A 17,626-nucleotide genomic window follows, 5' to 3' on the forward strand; every position below is an offset into this window, starting at 1 on the left:
TGCTTTTATTTATAGCGCTGTGGAGTCTCCTTTTTGCTGATCTATATTGTGCTTATGACACTCTTTTCGTAGGTCGGCAATTTCTGCCGTCCACCAGTACATAGAAGGTTTGTCAAACCTGGGGCTCCTCCGGCGCATGGAAGCCTCAAACGCCGTCGTCTTCAGGTTCATCATTGAAATTACGACGGTGTCAACCGCGACACTACCATCCCCCGAAGTGCCCCCCCAGCGCGGCCCTGCCTGCTCCAAGAGCATCGACGAACTTCCCGATGTTCACCCTCGCGACATTCCGCACGCAGGGGGAGCGTCGCGTTGGTGTTCGCCGGCAAGTTGCGTCAACCACTTCGAACGCGATGTACTGTTGATCACTTGCCACCCGTCCACCGATGATGCCAGAGATTCCCACGCAAAAGTGATGTCAGGAATGCTTCCATCACAGCCTGGGCGCTGAAACCTTGGCATAGTTCCAGTGTTTAAAACTACGAGCCCGATTCTCGCCGCCATTTCCAGAATCCGTTTCCCTCTGGAGTCTGACTGAGGCATGCCCCATTCAAGAGCCCTGGCATTAATTAAAATCGTCCATCCGTGCTCGAAACGGCGTCCTCCAGAGTATCAAGCCAACGCCGAAAATCCAGCATCGCCTTGTTCGGCGTCAGGTAAACGCTAAAAAACGTTATCCCTAAACACCGGATCCAGACAAACCCGTTCCCCCGGCCTTGGGCAAGAACACAAAGTCGAACGTCGTCCCGAACCCAGACGGCAGCGGTGGCCGATAAGTCGAGATGCCATGAGGACGGGTCCTTGTTTCGGTATTGCTCGCTAATCAGCACTAGATCAGTATTTATTTCCGCAGCGAACTCTGCTAGCAGCTGGTGAGCGGTTGCACTCCGGTGCATGTTAATTTGTAAAATGCGGATCATGCCGTTCGCACCCTAACCCTCTGCAATTCTGCCCTGAAGATCGGACACCGTCTTGAGCCCGCAATGTGTGCGACGTCCTCACCAGACGCGCCACGATCCCTGCAGCGAACGCAACTTTCGCTTTCATTGCAGGTCTTCGCTTGACGACCTACTTGGCCACATCTCCGGCATGCTGTCCTCCTGTCCGGACCCTTGCAAGCTGCTGACGTGTGTCCATAATCCAGACTATCTGCATTCGCACCCTGCATACTGCCCATCCGATTTTGATTCTCGCCCTGCTAAGGACTTCCACCTCGGGGACTTCCACCACGGCGAGCTTTTGGCATCAAGCATTTACAGAGGTGATACCTATTCGGGTATTGGTTACTTCTGGACATTCACGCTTTAGCGCCTCCTTTACTTCGACCTTTTCTGTGAGGCCATCAAGAACCCGGATCTCTAGAGAGCACATGGGCTCTAGGCTGGAAACAAGAGCCTTCTCTCCCAATAGCCCTCTGACCGCATCGCAGAACGTACTCTTGTTAGTCGTCTTTGGGCCCAGTTCGACGAGAACTCCGCTACTCCTCGTTTTCCGTATGGAAGACACCTCTGCTCCGTTGCCTTCGGATTTCATCCTGTAGCGGATTTCACTAAGGACTTCCGCAAATGTCTTCCCTTCCGTCGGCTTAATGGGCAGAGCCGACGGTCTAGTCCTGCTTCGTTTCCTCGTCTTTTCTGCTCCTGGCTTTTGGTTGGCAGCCTCCTTGTTTTTGGACAGACGTGTCTCTGGCGGCGGAGTCAGTTGTTTCTTTTTCTCATTCTCCGCCTTCTTTTTTTGGGCCATGGAAACTACTTCGAGATAAAATTTCCTTTCCCTTTCCTTTGACGCAAGCAGCGTTCTCAGCGGGAAGTGCGGCTGTTTCTGCCCTCCAATCGTCTTTCGCTGCTCTACACGTTCGCCTGTAGAAGGAGATGCGGTCCAGTAGTTCCTCCAGTTCCATCAGCCCGTTTTTGACGCCTTTGCTGACGTTCGTCTGGAGGAACGTTGCCAACCGCATACGTTTTACCACTGCTGCGCATTTGCTAATGAACCTTTCCTCTTCGGCTCTAGCGAGGACGGTTGACTGCACTTCCACTCGGTTTGTGTCCGAATCCATCTGCTCAGGACTAGCAATTCTTACTGAGCTTACTTCCAGGACAGGAGCAAGGCATTGGAGTTGCCATCTCCGCACGGTCAGTCGCGCTATTTGATAAGGCTTCCTCTTTATTTGGGCGCCTCGGTGTCACATCGGGTATGTCAGCCCTCGCTGCATGTTTCGCTGATCGTTGCGGTGAATGACGCATTTTTGTGCTCCGCCCAAAAGCACTCAGCTCTTCCTCCTTCCCTGTTGTTTCGACGATTTTTTTATAAGTTTCTGTATATTCTCCATGAAAAAGTAACCAGCGCATCGTGTGCAAGGGAGCGGGCCGCAATAGTCAGGAACGAGTATATCCTCGGGGATAAAGCCCCTACCCCAGTCCCCTGAGTCCTGACCTACGCTTAGCTGATCTCGGAATTCACGGACGGATCAGCGCTCGCTTGGAGCCACGCGGTCTACAAACACCGGTTCAATGCACACTTCCCGACCAGGGTCGCGAAGGGGCTGGCACCTGATATACATCGCAACTTTGGGGCATGACAATGTATAAATTTGGAGCGGCCGAAGCAAGTGTTGACGTTAGTACTTCCTGAGTGAATCGCTGAATTGATATAGTCTCGCAGGGGAGATGCTGAGGTCGGTAGAAAATTAGCGGTAAAGGCAACAAAAAATGCGTTATCTCAGGAACTGCATCAAGTCCAGAAAGGGCAACAGACGCGTGATTTAATTATTCTGGGTTAGACCAGAGTTCTCCCCGCGAAGTAATACCTCACGGTGCACCCCAATTATTATTAATTCGGTAAAATCTCAATTGAATTGTAAACAACTGAACTGGAGACTGAAGGTGAATTAAAAATCCTTCTATTTTCCAATAGTATAAAACCATTCGAGTTTCGCCATTGGTAGAAAATGACCCCTAACAGCGAAGTGAATCATCCTCTCAAAGAAGCAAAAGAAAGCTGAAAGGACACGTTCACTGACTCTTAAAAGATCCAACAAACACACAATCTACCGAGACAAATCCTATCAACAGAAATTGTGTTCCGACCTGACTTCCCCATAAAATTCTGTTTTTAACGAAAATAATCCCGGCTTTGTGCTCAGCAGATTAAATTTTAGCGATTCCCCCATATATTGTCGAGCTTACTACCCTTATCGGCTCTATCTGACTCCAGCCTACTTCCTTTTGATTGTGCCTCAGACTCTCCGTTTATCCGATTAAAGAATTGAAACAAAACTACCTTTATTAGACTCTATTATTCTCTATCATTTTCTCTGGCCCCCCATCCGCTTTGCTGAACTTGTCTTTCAAATCCTGTCTAAAAATACGTAAACTGAATAAAATAAATTGATTTCAAATCCAGGAGCAGGAAAAAATCGAAAGGCAATGGGGAAATAAGAAAGCCCGACAAAGGAATGAACAGTAAAAAGCAGAAAATTCGATTAATCTTCGGATACATAACGATAACATAACATTGAGAGGAGGGCCTACTGTGGAGAGGGACAGAATCCTTAGAAAAGGATTTCAATTAACTCTCAGAAAGGCAAGTGAACCGAATTATAATTTTGTTTTGACTTCTGTTTTCCTCCTTTCGATGCTTCCTCCTATATCCCGAGGCTCTCTATTTCGGGACATGGAAAAGGCATCGAAAATCAAAGCTTGTTTGACATTTATTTCGGAGTACCTACGCCCTTTTTGCCTAGGATTCTCGGCCTGCAGGGACGAAAAGACATTCAGCTTAAAGATTTCATGCTTCCTTGCGTTTTCATCCCATTTCTTTTCTGTCGTTGTCATTAATACAATCTTCTGGGAATCCTGATGGATTATGTCGATTCTCATTGAATCTCAAAATGTTTACGAGTTCAGTCAGAATCTAAAGTTGAGAGTCATTGGAACTGTATTCAATGTTGTTTAGATTTTCTGAGTTAAACGAAGGATACTACTTGGGTACGTTTCACTAGGATCTGCGTACCTGAAGGAGGAATTGAAACAGTGCTTTGAATTGAAATACAACAGATGTTATAGTCCTTTAATCCGTCTTTAGCCGAATCTGCTTACCTCTAAGTCAAAGTATAAAAACATGTTTTGCCAATCCTCGCCCACGGCCTCCAGAACTTACTACATATCGTAACAAAAGCATGCTCCTGTGGATGCCTCCATTGCATCCTAAGGTGATGAACCTGATAACGACGGCGTGTGAAGCTTCTATGCTCCGGAGGAACCCCAGGCGCTATAAGCCTTCTTTGTACTGGTGGACGGCAGAAATTGCCACCCTACGGAGGGAGTGTCATAAGCTCCGTCGTTTGGCACAACGTTTGCACGCCAACGACGAGACATGTGCCATAAAGACACAGTATAGATCAACAAAAAGGAGACTCCGCAGCGCTATAAATAAAAGCAAAGCTCACGGCTGGCAGAACCTTGTTAACGAGGTGAATGAGGATCCGTGGGGACTTGGCTATAAACTTGTCACCCGGAAAATCGGGGCTCTGCGGAGGCCCTGCATACTAAGTACCGACCAGATGGACGGCATTGTGCGGGCATCGTTCCCCAGACACTGTGTACGGGTTGATGTAAATAGCGCAGAAAGCGTAGAGAATTGCCCCTTTTTCACAATGAGAGAACTCGAAGAAGCAGTTTCCACTATGAAAAACAAGAAGGCGCCAGGTCCTGATGGCATCCCGTCAGAAGTTTACAAACTGGTGTTCCGTCTACGGACAGAATTGCTGCTTGAAGCGTGCAACGCTTACTTGAAGGAAGGCATTTTTCCTTGTCGCTGGAAAATGGTGCTCAGAGACGGCGGCGAGAAAGATGGGGCGGCAACCCTATCTGCCAAACCAAAACCAAGTGGCCGAGGAGAACCTCCATAGTGGTGGCACCGGGAGACGCTGTAATCACTTTGGTTTGCCGGCCGTGATTCAGTAGGCGAATGCTCCAAAGACCTAATCAGGGCGATCAGACCCGAGTCTGCACGGGGACTCATCTGAAGCGGCAAATTGGTCACGAAACCTTACCAGGGGTATACTGGTACCATGGGAACCGGGAAAGCCCCTGGACTCACATACTTCGGGTGAACTCCTGTTGTATGTGAGGACAGCTCAGTTATTTGCGGTTGGCCCCCCTAGTGGGAGTTTCATGGTGGTTGTGGTTATGCTCAAGCGAGAAGAGACCTTCGGGCCTCGACGTGGTGTTGCGTATCAACACGGGTGCCGTACTCCTTAGTTCGGTAGAGATTTAGGTAATTCTTGCATCCACCAGTATGAATGCTAAGCCATGCACTTGATATAGACTGGTACCGTTGTTGCTTGTCTCAGCGAGGCTCTGATTCTTCTTCTTCTTCTTTTTCTTCAGCCTTTGTCCCGTTCACAAGCGGGGTCGGCTCGTCGTGATCGGCTTCGCCATTTGGCTCTATCGAATGCCTGATCTGGGTGAAATCTCGAGGCTTTCAAATCCCCATCCAGCGTATCAAGCCACCGTTGCTTAGGTCTGCCTTTTGGTCGTTTACCATCGACTTCGATGTTCAGACTAATCTTGGCAAGTGAATTCTCGTTTGCACGAATTGCGTGACCATACCATCGAAGACGCCTCTCTCGCAACTTTTCCACGATCGGTGCAACCCCATAACGATCGCGGATATCCTCATTTCGGATGTGATCTAAACGTGTGACGCCACTAGTCCAACGTAGCATCTTCGTCTCCATTACCGCGAGACGCCGTTCATTGTCTTTTATGGTCGGCCAACACTCAGAACCATAGAGAGCGACTGGACGGACGACATTGCAGTAAATTTTAGATTTGAGACGTTCGTTGATACGTCGATCACAAAGGACACCAGTTGTGGAACGCCACTTCATCCAGGTTGCGTTAATGCGTGAAGCAATTTCATAACGCAGCTCTCCATTGGCTGATAGTGTTGACCCGAGGTATTTAAATCGCTCAGTTCTGGGCAGATCACTGCCGCTGACAGTGATTGTGCCTGTTTCATGGGGATCGGTCGTCAAAAATTCAGTTTTGTTTAAATTCAATCTGAGACCGTGTTGCATGAGGCGATCATTCCATTTTTGAACAAGTTGCTCTGATTGTGGTCACAAAATCAATCCGTGTCTTAAAAGGACCGTAGGATTAAGTCTCACGACAGGTGCCTACGTAAAACACCATGGGCTTCACTGTCGCTAGAAAATGGCCAGACTCGCGTTAATCAGTAAGGGTAAAGGAGACCCGGAGCTCCAGTCTGCATACCGACCGCTGTGTATGCTTGACACGGCCGGAAAAGTGCTAGAGAAGCTCATCAGGAATCGACTCGCTGAAGCGTTCCGCGCTGCCGAGGACTTATCCCCAAGGCAGTTCGGGTTCAGAACAGGGAAATCTACAATGGATGCTGTCATGGATGTCGTAAATGCGGTTCATCGAGCCGAGGCACACAGTCGCCCATCTCGACGGATAGTGCTCCTCATAACGCTTGATGTCAAAAATGCCTTGAATTCCGTAAGATAGACAGATATGCTAGGCACACTAGAAAACTCATTTCACGTGCCAAACTATCTCTTGCGGATATTGAGGGATTATCTGAAAGACCGCTCCCTGCTCTATAAGACGCTAGAGGGCCAAAGGAGGATGGGAATCACGTCGGGATTAGCACAGGGATCCATCCCAGAGCCGGACCTTTGGAACGCTTCTTATCATTGTCTACTGAGACTCAATATGCCCGAGGAGTCGTGCCTGGTCGCTTATGCAGACGACGTTGCGGCACTTGTTGCCGGACGCACTGTTGAACAAGTGCAAAGCAGACTTGACATATTGATGCGACGAGTAAGGGGATGGATGACTGCTCACGGTTTCCACCTTGCGCTGGAAAAAACCGAATTACTCATCTTGATCAGAAAGAGAATCCCGACCCTGCGTTGACTATAGAGTCAAAACCAACGGTTAAATACCTTGGTTTAATGCTTGACTCGAAGACGAGCTTCTGCGAGCAAATCAAAACAGCAGCGGACAGGGCTGCAGCTGGAGTCACGGCCTTGAGTCAGCTAATGGCGAATCTCGGGGACCCTACATCTGCTAGGAGACGTCTCGTTATAGGAGCAATGCAGTCGGTTCTGCTCCATAGCGCGGAGGAATGGGTTTGTGCATTTGACAAGGAGGTGTACCGTAAACGCCTTGCTCAAATGAGGAGAGGGAGAGCTTTGCGAGTGGCGTCTGCTTATCACACTGTCTCCGAACCGGCTGTGATAGTGATCGCGGGAGTGATCTCCGTTGCCCTCCTTGCCAAGGAGCGCAAAGCTATCTACCGCCGTAAGGACGAGAACGTAAGAGAGGTGGTGGCCTGTGAAGAACGTCAACGCACCCTTACCGAGTGGCAACTTTCTTGGCAAAATGAGCCAAGGGGCGGATGAACTGCGCGGCTCATCGACAAATTAGACCCGTGGTTGAACAGAACGCACGGTGAAATTGATTACTTCCTTACCCAACTTCTAAGTGGGCATGGAGGTTTTCAGTCTTACCTGCACAGGATTGGGAGGGTGCGATCTCCTGAGTGTGTTCTGCAATGAAGTGGCGGACGACGCTGAACACACCCTTTTCTCTTGGAAGAGGTGGGACGGCTTTCGTCAGCAGCTTTATGCAAACACAGGGGAGCTCTCTCCAGACAACATTGTCAGAGAGATGCTGGAGAGCGCTGGCAGCTGGAATCGCATTGCGTATTATGTTCGGGCTCTTCTTATTGCGAAGAAGATTGAACGCGACCGGCGGAGGGATCGGACGGTAAGAGGTTCCCTCACACAACTCCTTTCCTCCCCTCCTCTCCCGTTGGTGAAAGGAATTGCCTGACTTGAAGCTTTCCAAAGCCAGAAGAGCGGGAGGGCTAGCCCGAAGTAATGTGTCAAACGGTTCCAGGCTAGTTCTCTGATGACAGGGAGGTGTTTACTTGGTAGTCCGACAGCGTGCTGTTGCGGGAGTCCAACACTGCGTAAATGCATTCACCCTACTCCCAAAGAAAAAAAAATTGCATTCTAACCCAAAATTTATGACACTAGATTGATGATAAGGCAAGTCCCATAAAGTTTCTATGTATGCAAAGAAGAAGACATGAAGATCCATTGGCTTTAACGTAAATATCTGCCGTGAAGGCATCATCCCACGACCTCTTCGGATACAAATTGATTTGAAGGCCACATTCAGAGCCCCCCGAGATACATAGCAGTACCGGTTTATCTGAGTGCAGGCTCAGCATTCACACCAGTAGATACTATCTAATACCTCTGCCGCACGTAAGGGGTTCGGCGCCCGATTATACAACGCAACTCCACCCATGAGCTAACAAGGAATTCTACCCGTGATATGGGCGCAACCACAACCACCATGGAAATCCCAGAAGGGGACCAGCCAGACTAAGAAGCAGAAGGTCCACTGATGTCCTGCTCAAAAGCCAGTACCAGAAGGCCATGCATATTCTCAGCACGATTGCTAAGAATAAACAGGCCAGTACCGTCGACGAGCGGGATGAAAAAGACCTCGCTAAATACCAGGCAATTGTTGAGGAATGCTATAGCACCCGCCTGGCAGACGAGCAGAAGGCGAAACCCGTCGCTCTGAAACGCAATCGATCTCAAGACGAGTTCGAGCAAGATCATAAGCGGAGCAGAGTGGGCAAGAGCTCAGACACTAAGCAATATCCGAAGAAAAGTACGCAGCAACAGCCGACGGGCCACGAACTGGGAAACCCTTTAGGGACGTGGCTAGGAGCCACTTACGTGTGGCGCTGGCGGATGGTAATTCCCCTAGCGCCGGAGGTGTGGACGAGTATTGACGCCAGGCTGGCGGGGATAGTCTTTAAGTATCTCCTAGACACCGAAGGCAAACACACGGGACCCACATCCCCTGCTTTGATTCCTCTCACATGGTCCGTAGATTCCACGTTATAGCTTGCAAGGACCAATTCTCTAGGGACTTTCTCGGTTCTTGCTTCGTTAAGATCAGCGGCGCCTGGGAGGGCGTAAAGCTCAAAGTCATCCCTTACGACGATATTCCCAGGAAACCGATCACTCGCATCTGGTTGCCGAAGATCCGCATGGATAAGGACAATTTCATCCAATTGCTGCGCCTTCAAAACGGCAGGATTCCCATGGACGACTGGGTTGTTATCAAGGAGGAGGAACCTCAGACAAACAGCCAATCCTACTCCGTCTAAACGAAGAGTGCCTGGAGGCACAGGAAAAGATCGACTATAAATTGCGGTTCGGAGTCAGGAATGCAAAGGTGAAAGTGTTCCACTCTGCAAAACGGGACGACGACCTAAATCCAATCGACGCCACCAACGAGCTGTTGGAAGAGATGACGATCGACGGTCCAACAAACCTCTCACGCAAGCAAATCATGCTGAGGGTAACGCAGATAAATCTACAGCACTCGAAGTGCGCCCCGTTTGTTTTCGTCCTAGAGGAAGACATCGATATCGCACTAATACAGGAGCCCTGGGTCGGAGACGATCCAACCATCACAGGGCTCCAAAACAAATATTTTAATTTATTTCACAGCACAGTAGACGCTGATTAGGACAGACCTAGAGCATGTATTCGCGCGAAGAAGAGTCTGCACACTTTTCTGTATCCACACTTGAGTTTCAGCGACCTAGTCGTAGTCAAGCTGGAACAGATGGAGACAGAGAACGTGTATATTTCCTCGGCTTAGATGGCTCACGACCGATCAACTCCGCCAGAAGAGCTAAAATATCTGACAAACACCATAACGACAAAGAAAGCCAACATGTTGCAACGCCAATGCAAAGCATACGCTTTGAGGCAGCTCGGAAATCAACGAAAGATGTGAGTCATTCTTCGATTTTATTATTGCTTCAAATCTATCGGTGTGTAACAGGGGCAGTACACCCACCTTGCATTTCCCCTGCTCGGCAAACTGTGGCGGCTGGAAAAAGGTCCTTGATATCACCCTAATAACCGACAATGCGATTCTTAGGGTAGAGACTGGAGAGTGTTTGACCAGAGATCCTTCTCTGATCACAGTTGGATACTTTTCAGTCTAGACCTCGCCGCAGAGGTCTCCAAACCCTTCAGAGATTCGAGGAGGATCGGGTGGAGAAGGGTCAAGTAATCAAAAACAAACTCTGCGATGCGACAGACGAACTGGAGTCAAAGGTCGGGACTCTGAAAATTGCATTCGATACCGCCTTTAATCACATGCCCTATTAAGTACAGCAAAAACGCATCGCCACTTTGGTGGAATGAAGATCTCTCTAGCCTCAGGAAGCTGACCAGAGAAACCTTCAACATCTGCTACAGGCATAAATATTGGCAGCCATACAAGGACTGCTTGAAGAACTACAAGTCGGCCATCAAGACCGCCACCTAGTAAAATCTTCTAGTAAAACCTCGAAGTTGCTGGTTCAAACGCACTTTCCCGCCAGCGAGGAGGACTGTGAGTCAGAACCTTGCAACCTTGCTTGGAGGGTTTGCGGCCACCCTAGCTGTACGAGACTATCAAGTCGGTAATTACCAAGGATAAGATCGGCTGCACTTTTAACCAATCAGCCTGACCACTTTCGTGCTGAAGACCCTAGAGCGCGTCCTGGACATTCACTTAAGGACGATTATGGAGAGAACGCCTTTCTCTAATTCCCAGCATGCCTACCTCAAAGGAAAATCCACAGAAACCGCCCTCCACGAGGTAATTGGCACGGTTGAGCGGTCGCTGCAATACAAGCATTATACCCTAGCTGCTTCTTGGATATAGAGGGAGCTTTTAACAACGTTAATACCAAAGGAATCCTTGACTAGTATTGGATTGGAGGGGTATCTTACGTATTGGATTATATACATGCTAATGACCAGGATAATCCAGTCGGATCTGGGATGCAGCCACTTGACCACAGCTGTGAACCCCAGGGTGGTGCCATCTCTCCGGCGCTCTGTTTAATAGTAATGGACGAAATTTTACGAACATTTTACAGCGGCGGGGTGAAGGCGGTGGCGTATGCAGACGACTTAGTGATATTAGTATCAGGGCTGGTTCCGCCCATTATGAGCGATATCATGAAAGGAGGGTTGCTAAAGGTGTGCCTGTGGGCCGCAAGACGCGGACTCAGCATAAACCGAACCAAAAGTGATGCCATTCACCACCAAGACAAGGATACCTGAATTCTACCTAAAACGGTTGAATGAACAAAGATTGGTTTTCCTCTAATGTAAAGTATTTGGAGTAATCCTGGATCCAAAGCTAAATTGGAGATTGAACATATAACTGATGGTTAAGAAGGCTTGCCTAGACTTCTATGCCTGGAAGAGAACCTTTACAAAGAAATGGGGTCTCCGGCCGAGGATGTTTCTCTGGATGTACACCGCTGTAGTGCGTCCGATCCTAACGTACGGCTCTATTGTATGGTGTGGTGGCAGGCTTTGAGCACAAAATACAATAGGATGGCGCTTAATAGGATTCAAAGAACCGTGTGAGTAGCTGTTACTGGGGCACTGCAGTCCTACCCGGCAGATGCTCTCAATGTACTCCTGCATCTCCTCCCTCTAGACCTTCACATTAACTACGTTGAAGCATGCAATGCCGGCAGACTACATGAGTCCGAATGTTGAGCAGCGAAGTCCTACGGCCACAGCAACATCCCAGATGAAGTACCTCGGTAAATCTGGTCATTCCCCATGGACTATGCCACACGCAAGCTGAACTTCACGAGAAACTTTTCTGTGGACTTTCCAACCAGGGCAAATTGGAAGACCGACGGCATGTTACAAGGTTATGACTCGCTATTCTTTACCGACGGATCAAAGAAGGCATGTGGAGTCGGCGCGGGGGTCTTCTCGAATACACGCAGTGTATCCAAGTCGTATAGTCTCCCAGGTTTCGCCCATGTATTACAAGCGGAAGTACTGGCGATATTGGAAATCTGTCGATGGCTTGAGCGAGATTCGAGCCCCAAGCGTAACATAGCCATTCTGACCGACAACCAAGCGGCAATCAAGGCCTTGTACTCAGCGACCATATCCTCCAGGCTAGTGGGGCACTACAGAGACGCGCTGAACCGTCTGGACGAAGCGAGGCTCTGGTTTTGGCAGCCCTTTGATGAATACAGTCGATCTTTCGCTGGCGGTTGTCGAGGGCCGAGTCTACTCGCACTACTTAGCAACCGCGGGCCTAAGATGGCGAAGGCTTACGAGCTGTGCCAAGTCAAGGAGAATTTGGCTCGCTTATAACATAGCCCGATCAAGAGAGCTCCTGTGCCAGACGCGTGCAAATGAATTCAAGATTACGGCGGTCTGCACGGGGCACTGGCCCAAAGGGGGCCATGCCTCCAGGCTCGACATACCCTACAATTGGCATTGCCGAAGCTGCAGAAAAGGTAGGGAAACCCTCATGCACTTTCTCTGCGATTGTCCAGCTCTAGCTAGAGTCAGGCTAGGGACACTGAGTAAACCATTCTTTGGGGACCTTAGAGAGATTTCTAGCTGCAGGGTGCGAGAGCTGCTCTCCTTTGTGAGTGCTACGGGTTGGCTCTGAAGATCCGAGCCGGCTAGGTTCTGCCTCCCTGCTCCCATAACAGCAGTCACGGTCTTGAGAGTTTGTGGCACGGCACTATTTGGCCGCCTCGGAGCCTACCTACCTACCCCTTGTTATTCGTTTCGAATTCATTTCGACGATTTCCATGCATTATTCGGTGCTTTGTACCTTAGTAGTTTCTATCTTTTTTGCAATATTAAATTTGTTTACAATAACTAAGTTCTATATCTAAATGGAATTTATTTATGTGTTACTACTCTGTGTTTCTGTGCACCTCGAGGATGCAACATTGTCATCGCTACCACAAAATCTTGACCCGTAGATTTTTTCACGGTGTTGAGTATCTAATACAGGATTAATAATGTTAGCCAAATTGCTGATGCGCTTCTTGAACCGATCGCGATCACGTGCGAAATTTTCCCAGTGACCTCTTCGCGCACTCCGGTATGCGAAGTCCCATTTATACATTACATGAATTTCGGGGTTCAGATTGAAGCGGACCTTTTTATCTTTCGTCTCGTCAAAACTCGAATCCAATTGCCCCATTTCTGGCATTTTCATACAATTATCAGTCTCGTCGATGTCATTTTCATCTTCGCTGCTGCTGTCATCGCTATAGCTGTCTAAGTTGGACTCCTCGTCACTATCGCGGGCCAGTTCCAACACTCCTTCCCGGGCATCTTCCGAGAAACAAATTACCAAGCTGTCGTCACTGCATTCAGATATTTGCCGAACGCGCTGAGGGGGCGTGAATGCGTATGGGGCACGCATCTTCCCGACTGGCGATTTGCAGGTGGCACCAGTTACAACCGGATCGCTTAACTTTGATTTCGAAAAGTCCTCACAAGTAATCTCCTTTTCGGGAATGATCACTTGATTAACGGATTCTTGTGTGACGGGAGATTTCCATAGCAGTGCAGGAAAATCGTCACTGGTGAAAATAGCAAACTCGATAGTGGCAGACACTGTCGGCTGCGAGGGAAGAACGCTGCAATCGTTATTGACGTTCGGCTTAAACGGGGCTTCCCCTTTCTCAATCGCGTAATTATTGTAATACTTCGGATTGTAATAGCGATGGTGGTCCGAGTAAAAATCACAGTTCAAATTTGGATTAATAAATCCGTTAACAATTTTTTTAATTCGGTTTAGGAACCCTTGCGGGTTCGCGTGGTAACTATTGTTTGGCTCGTTAGGCGACTTATACCCTTTAGCACTAGGGGATATTGGAAGGTTCATAATTTGGGGTGGAGGAGGATGCGGGAACATCATTGACTGCTGCTGGGGAAATATCATACGTGGTCGCTGTTGCTCCGGAAAAACAATATGTGGAGGCGACATCGCAGGTAGTGTTTGGTGCCTTTGCCTCCCGAAAAAACCCCGACCAGTGTGAAAGGGGTACGCTCCCCACCGTTTTCCTCCGAACCAGGGATGGTTACTATCTCCTCCACCCAACACATATCCGTTACCCATCTCCGAGTTTCGATGCGGGGAAAAGGGCGTTGATGCTCCTGCAGAATACGTTGATCTACCGAAATTTCCGTCCATTTTGGATTGAACACGCGAATAATATTGGATCCCAAAAACCACAAAAAGGGTTATCTCTTGTTCGATTACCTCTATTATAACTTTTTATTTGGCTGCAACACTGTGTATACATCTCCTGACGTCATACACGCGCGGTTACTACAAAATTCCATACGAAAAACTTATTTAAGGACGATCGCGTCGATCCGCCATTCCGAGCTGTCGAACCACAACAAATTAAAATGACTTTCTAAAAAACTATAATTTTCACAACCTAGACCGACGCGCAAAATTTTCTTAAATATTTCACATGTTCAATAAACGATTACCAGAGTTGACAAAAAAAATTCTTCTTAACAGTCCTTTGTACGAAATAAATAGACGCTCCCTCAACTGATTCACAACTGCGATATTCACTTCCCGACACTTTTCTCCCACGTTGTTGCGGCCGGTCTAACAGGCAATACCTTCATTAAAATGCCCGACTTACAAATGTATTGCGGAAGCTTATCCGTATACATGATCAGTGCTAAAGAAGGACAAAGCATAACCTTCGTCAAATCGTATTGGTCAGAGAGAGATGAAAAGAATATGTCAGCCATGTTTGATTGAACGAAAAATTATTATGTCATGGCCGCTGTCAGATTTGCACATTTTTGCAATTTGAATCGAAAAAAGAGAAATTTCTGAATGAAAAAAAAGCATTTAAATGGCATCTATCTTTCGTAGTCTCAAGCAAACTATATTTGGAAGAATTTCATTCCAAAAGTTGAAAATTTAAAGTGTACGTTTCATTGTTTACTTGAGTGCAAATAAAAAGTAAACAAAGGTAATACGACGAAACGTGAATTTCGAGGGGTAATGGAAGCGGGGTTTTGTTTTTTTTTAAAGGTTTAGTTTATTTCGAATTAATTGCCTTTTTATTGAAAAATAAACGGAAACGTGATCAGTTTGTGTATAAAAAGCGTTTCTTGCAGTCAAGTTTGATTGTAATGACAAAACTGTAGTAGATATGCAACATTTATAAATGCTCGCAATGCAAAGTTTCCCCTTTATTTGGAAGTGGTGGCGATATTAGGAAAACGAAACCAACAGCACATTGAGAAAAAAAAACTTTTCGTAATAAAAATTTGAGCCAGGTTATTATTATCTTTTTATGCAATCATTTTTATTTCATACACCCAAACAAATCAAAAGAAGAAATAAATATAAAGTTCAAAATCTGTAATTGCCAAGCTATTCTGCTAGCAAAAGGCGAAAGATTTATTCAACACTGAAGAGAAACCAAAGCAACCATGATGGTCAAAGAGTAGTATACGTCCTAGCGTGAAACGTGGATTGGTACCCACGACGGAGCATAAAACCTGGGAAACGCCTGCTGAACCAACACTAACAGCTCTACCACCAAGCCCTATCTCAGACGGAAGAGGATGAAGACGAGTCTCCCGCGTCTAAACACGGAACAAATTGTACCAACTGGTCCTCCAGGTTGGGGGTTGGGTAAGGCTGACAACCCTACACGGAAAACAACTTGTTACGAAGCCACAACAGGAGCCTCGCACGGGACGGATTACACAACGACGAACGTGAGCTCCCTGTACAGAGATACAGCTGCTGAACAGCTAGCCGATACCCTGTCTCAATATAGGGCTGATGTAACAGCGTTACAGAAGATGCGTTGGACAGGGACCGGTTTCCTGGGGAAGAGCCACTACACCATATATTATAGTGGCCATCCAGTAAACCATGTGCTCGGAGTAGGTTTCTTAGGCAGCCAAAAAATGGAACCTGCTGTTATCGGCTTTGAAACCATAAGCGAAAGGCTATGCATTTAACGCTTGCGAGGCAAGTTTAGAAATATGAGCCTCATAAACGTTCACGTTCCTACGAGGCAGTAGAACGAACCCTCGAAGTCTGTCCCAGATATGATATCCCAAAAGTGCGGTCAAAGGGTAGTATAGGTCCTAGGGCGAAACGTGGATTGATACACACGATGGAGCATAAAACCTGAGAAATGCCTGATGAACCAACACCAACAGCTCTACTACCAAACCCTATCTCCACCTCCACGTGGTGACCGCTGGGAGCTCTTTCTTAACGAAAAACTGTAGACCGAGAAGGATGAAGGCGAGACTCCCGCGCCGAAAAACGGGACAAATTGTACCAACTGGTCCTCCAGGTTGGGGGTTGGGTAGGGCTGACAACCCTACACGGAAAACAACTTGTTACGAAGCCACAACAGGAGTCTCGGGCTGACGGATTACACAACGACGAACCTGGCACCGACAAAGGATAACGATTTGCGCATTTTCTTCATAGAACGTGCGCTCCCTTACAAAGGTGAAGCTGCTGAGCCGATAGCCGAGACCCTGTCCCAATATAGGGATGATGTAACAGCGTTACAGGAGATGCGTTGGACAGGGACCGGTTTCCTGGGGAAGAGCCACTACACCATATATTATAGTGGCCATCCAATAAAACATGTGCCCGGAGTAGGTTTCTTAGTCAGCCAAAAAATGGAACCTGCTGTTATCGGCTTTGAAAACATAAGCGAACGGCTATGCACTGTGCACTTGCGAGGCAAGTTTAAAAATATAAGCATCATTATCGTTCACGCCCCTGCAGAGGAAATTGTAGAGTTAGAGAAGGATATCTTCTACGAGGCAGTAGAACGAACCCTCGAAGCGTGTACCAGATATGATATCAAAATCATACTTGGGGAATTTAACAGCCAAATAGGGAAGGAGCCCGTATTCAGGCGATACGTTGACTCCCATAGCCTACACCAAAATACAAATGATAACGGACTGCGGATCATTCAATTAGCAGTGTCACACGAAATAGTTATTGGAAGTACCTGGTTTACGCGCCTCTCCAGGCGGGACCACTTTCAACCAAATTTACCACGTGTTGATCGAACGCCGCCACTTCTCAGCCTTGATGAATGTCAGAACATACATAGGGGCCAATATAGTCCCGGATCACTATCTCGTAGGCATGGTGTCCGGAGCTCGAATAACAACACCATCTAGAATCCACTCTGACAATCAAGTGAGAGTTAACACTGAAGCCATCCACAGCACAACCCTCCGCGACACCTATAAAAGGGAAATGGATGCCGTAATAACCGCAGTCAACAGAGATCCTGGAGATGAAGCATCAACAAATGATCTTCACAATCACCTGAAGAACGTTATCATAAATACGGCCACAAACATACTTCGCCCCAGCCGCAAGAAAAGTCGGAACGGCTGGCGGAGTGGTGCCATATTCTCAAAGGACGCGAGCACGCGCGAAGAACTCTCACGAATTCCGTTGAGCGGAGAAGCGACTTCACAGACGGGATAAGGAAGCCTGGGAGTACCAACAGGTCTGTGAACTCGAAAATTACAGGGGGCAATCACACCAGGCGCGCAAGTTTTACCCCCTAGTCAGCAGGATGAAGCCTTACACACCTCGATGTTCATCCTGCCGAGACAAAGAGGGAAATCTGATTTCCGACAGAATGAGCATATTGGAGATATGGGTTGAGTACTTTGATGAAC

The 17,626-nt window shown here is 47.8% G+C and overlaps 2 protein-coding genes across 2 annotated transcripts in view; both read right to left on the reverse strand.

The window, feature by feature from the left end:
* LOC119659915 overlaps positions 1-17,626 on the reverse strand; it is a 441,895-nt gene that overhangs the window by 343,149 nt on the left and 81,120 nt on the right. The window lies entirely within an intron of this gene.
* LOC119659916 lies at positions 12,778-14,557 on the reverse strand. Its single transcript, XM_038068241.1, has 2 exons — positions 14,356-14,557; positions 12,778-14,300 (listed from the first exon to the last, which is right to left on the reverse strand). Exon 2 carries the CDS (start codon positions 14,100-14,102, stop codon positions 12,801-12,803), a length of 1,302 nt encoding a protein of 433 aa, XP_037924169.1. The 5' UTR covers positions 14,103-14,300; positions 14,356-14,557; the 3' UTR covers positions 12,778-12,800.

This window comes from Hermetia illucens, chromosome 6 (assembly GCF_905115235.1).
Source record: "Hermetia illucens chromosome 6, iHerIll2.2.curated.20191125, whole genome shotgun sequence".
Taxonomy (NCBI): domain Eukaryota; kingdom Metazoa; phylum Arthropoda; class Insecta; order Diptera; family Stratiomyidae; genus Hermetia; species Hermetia illucens.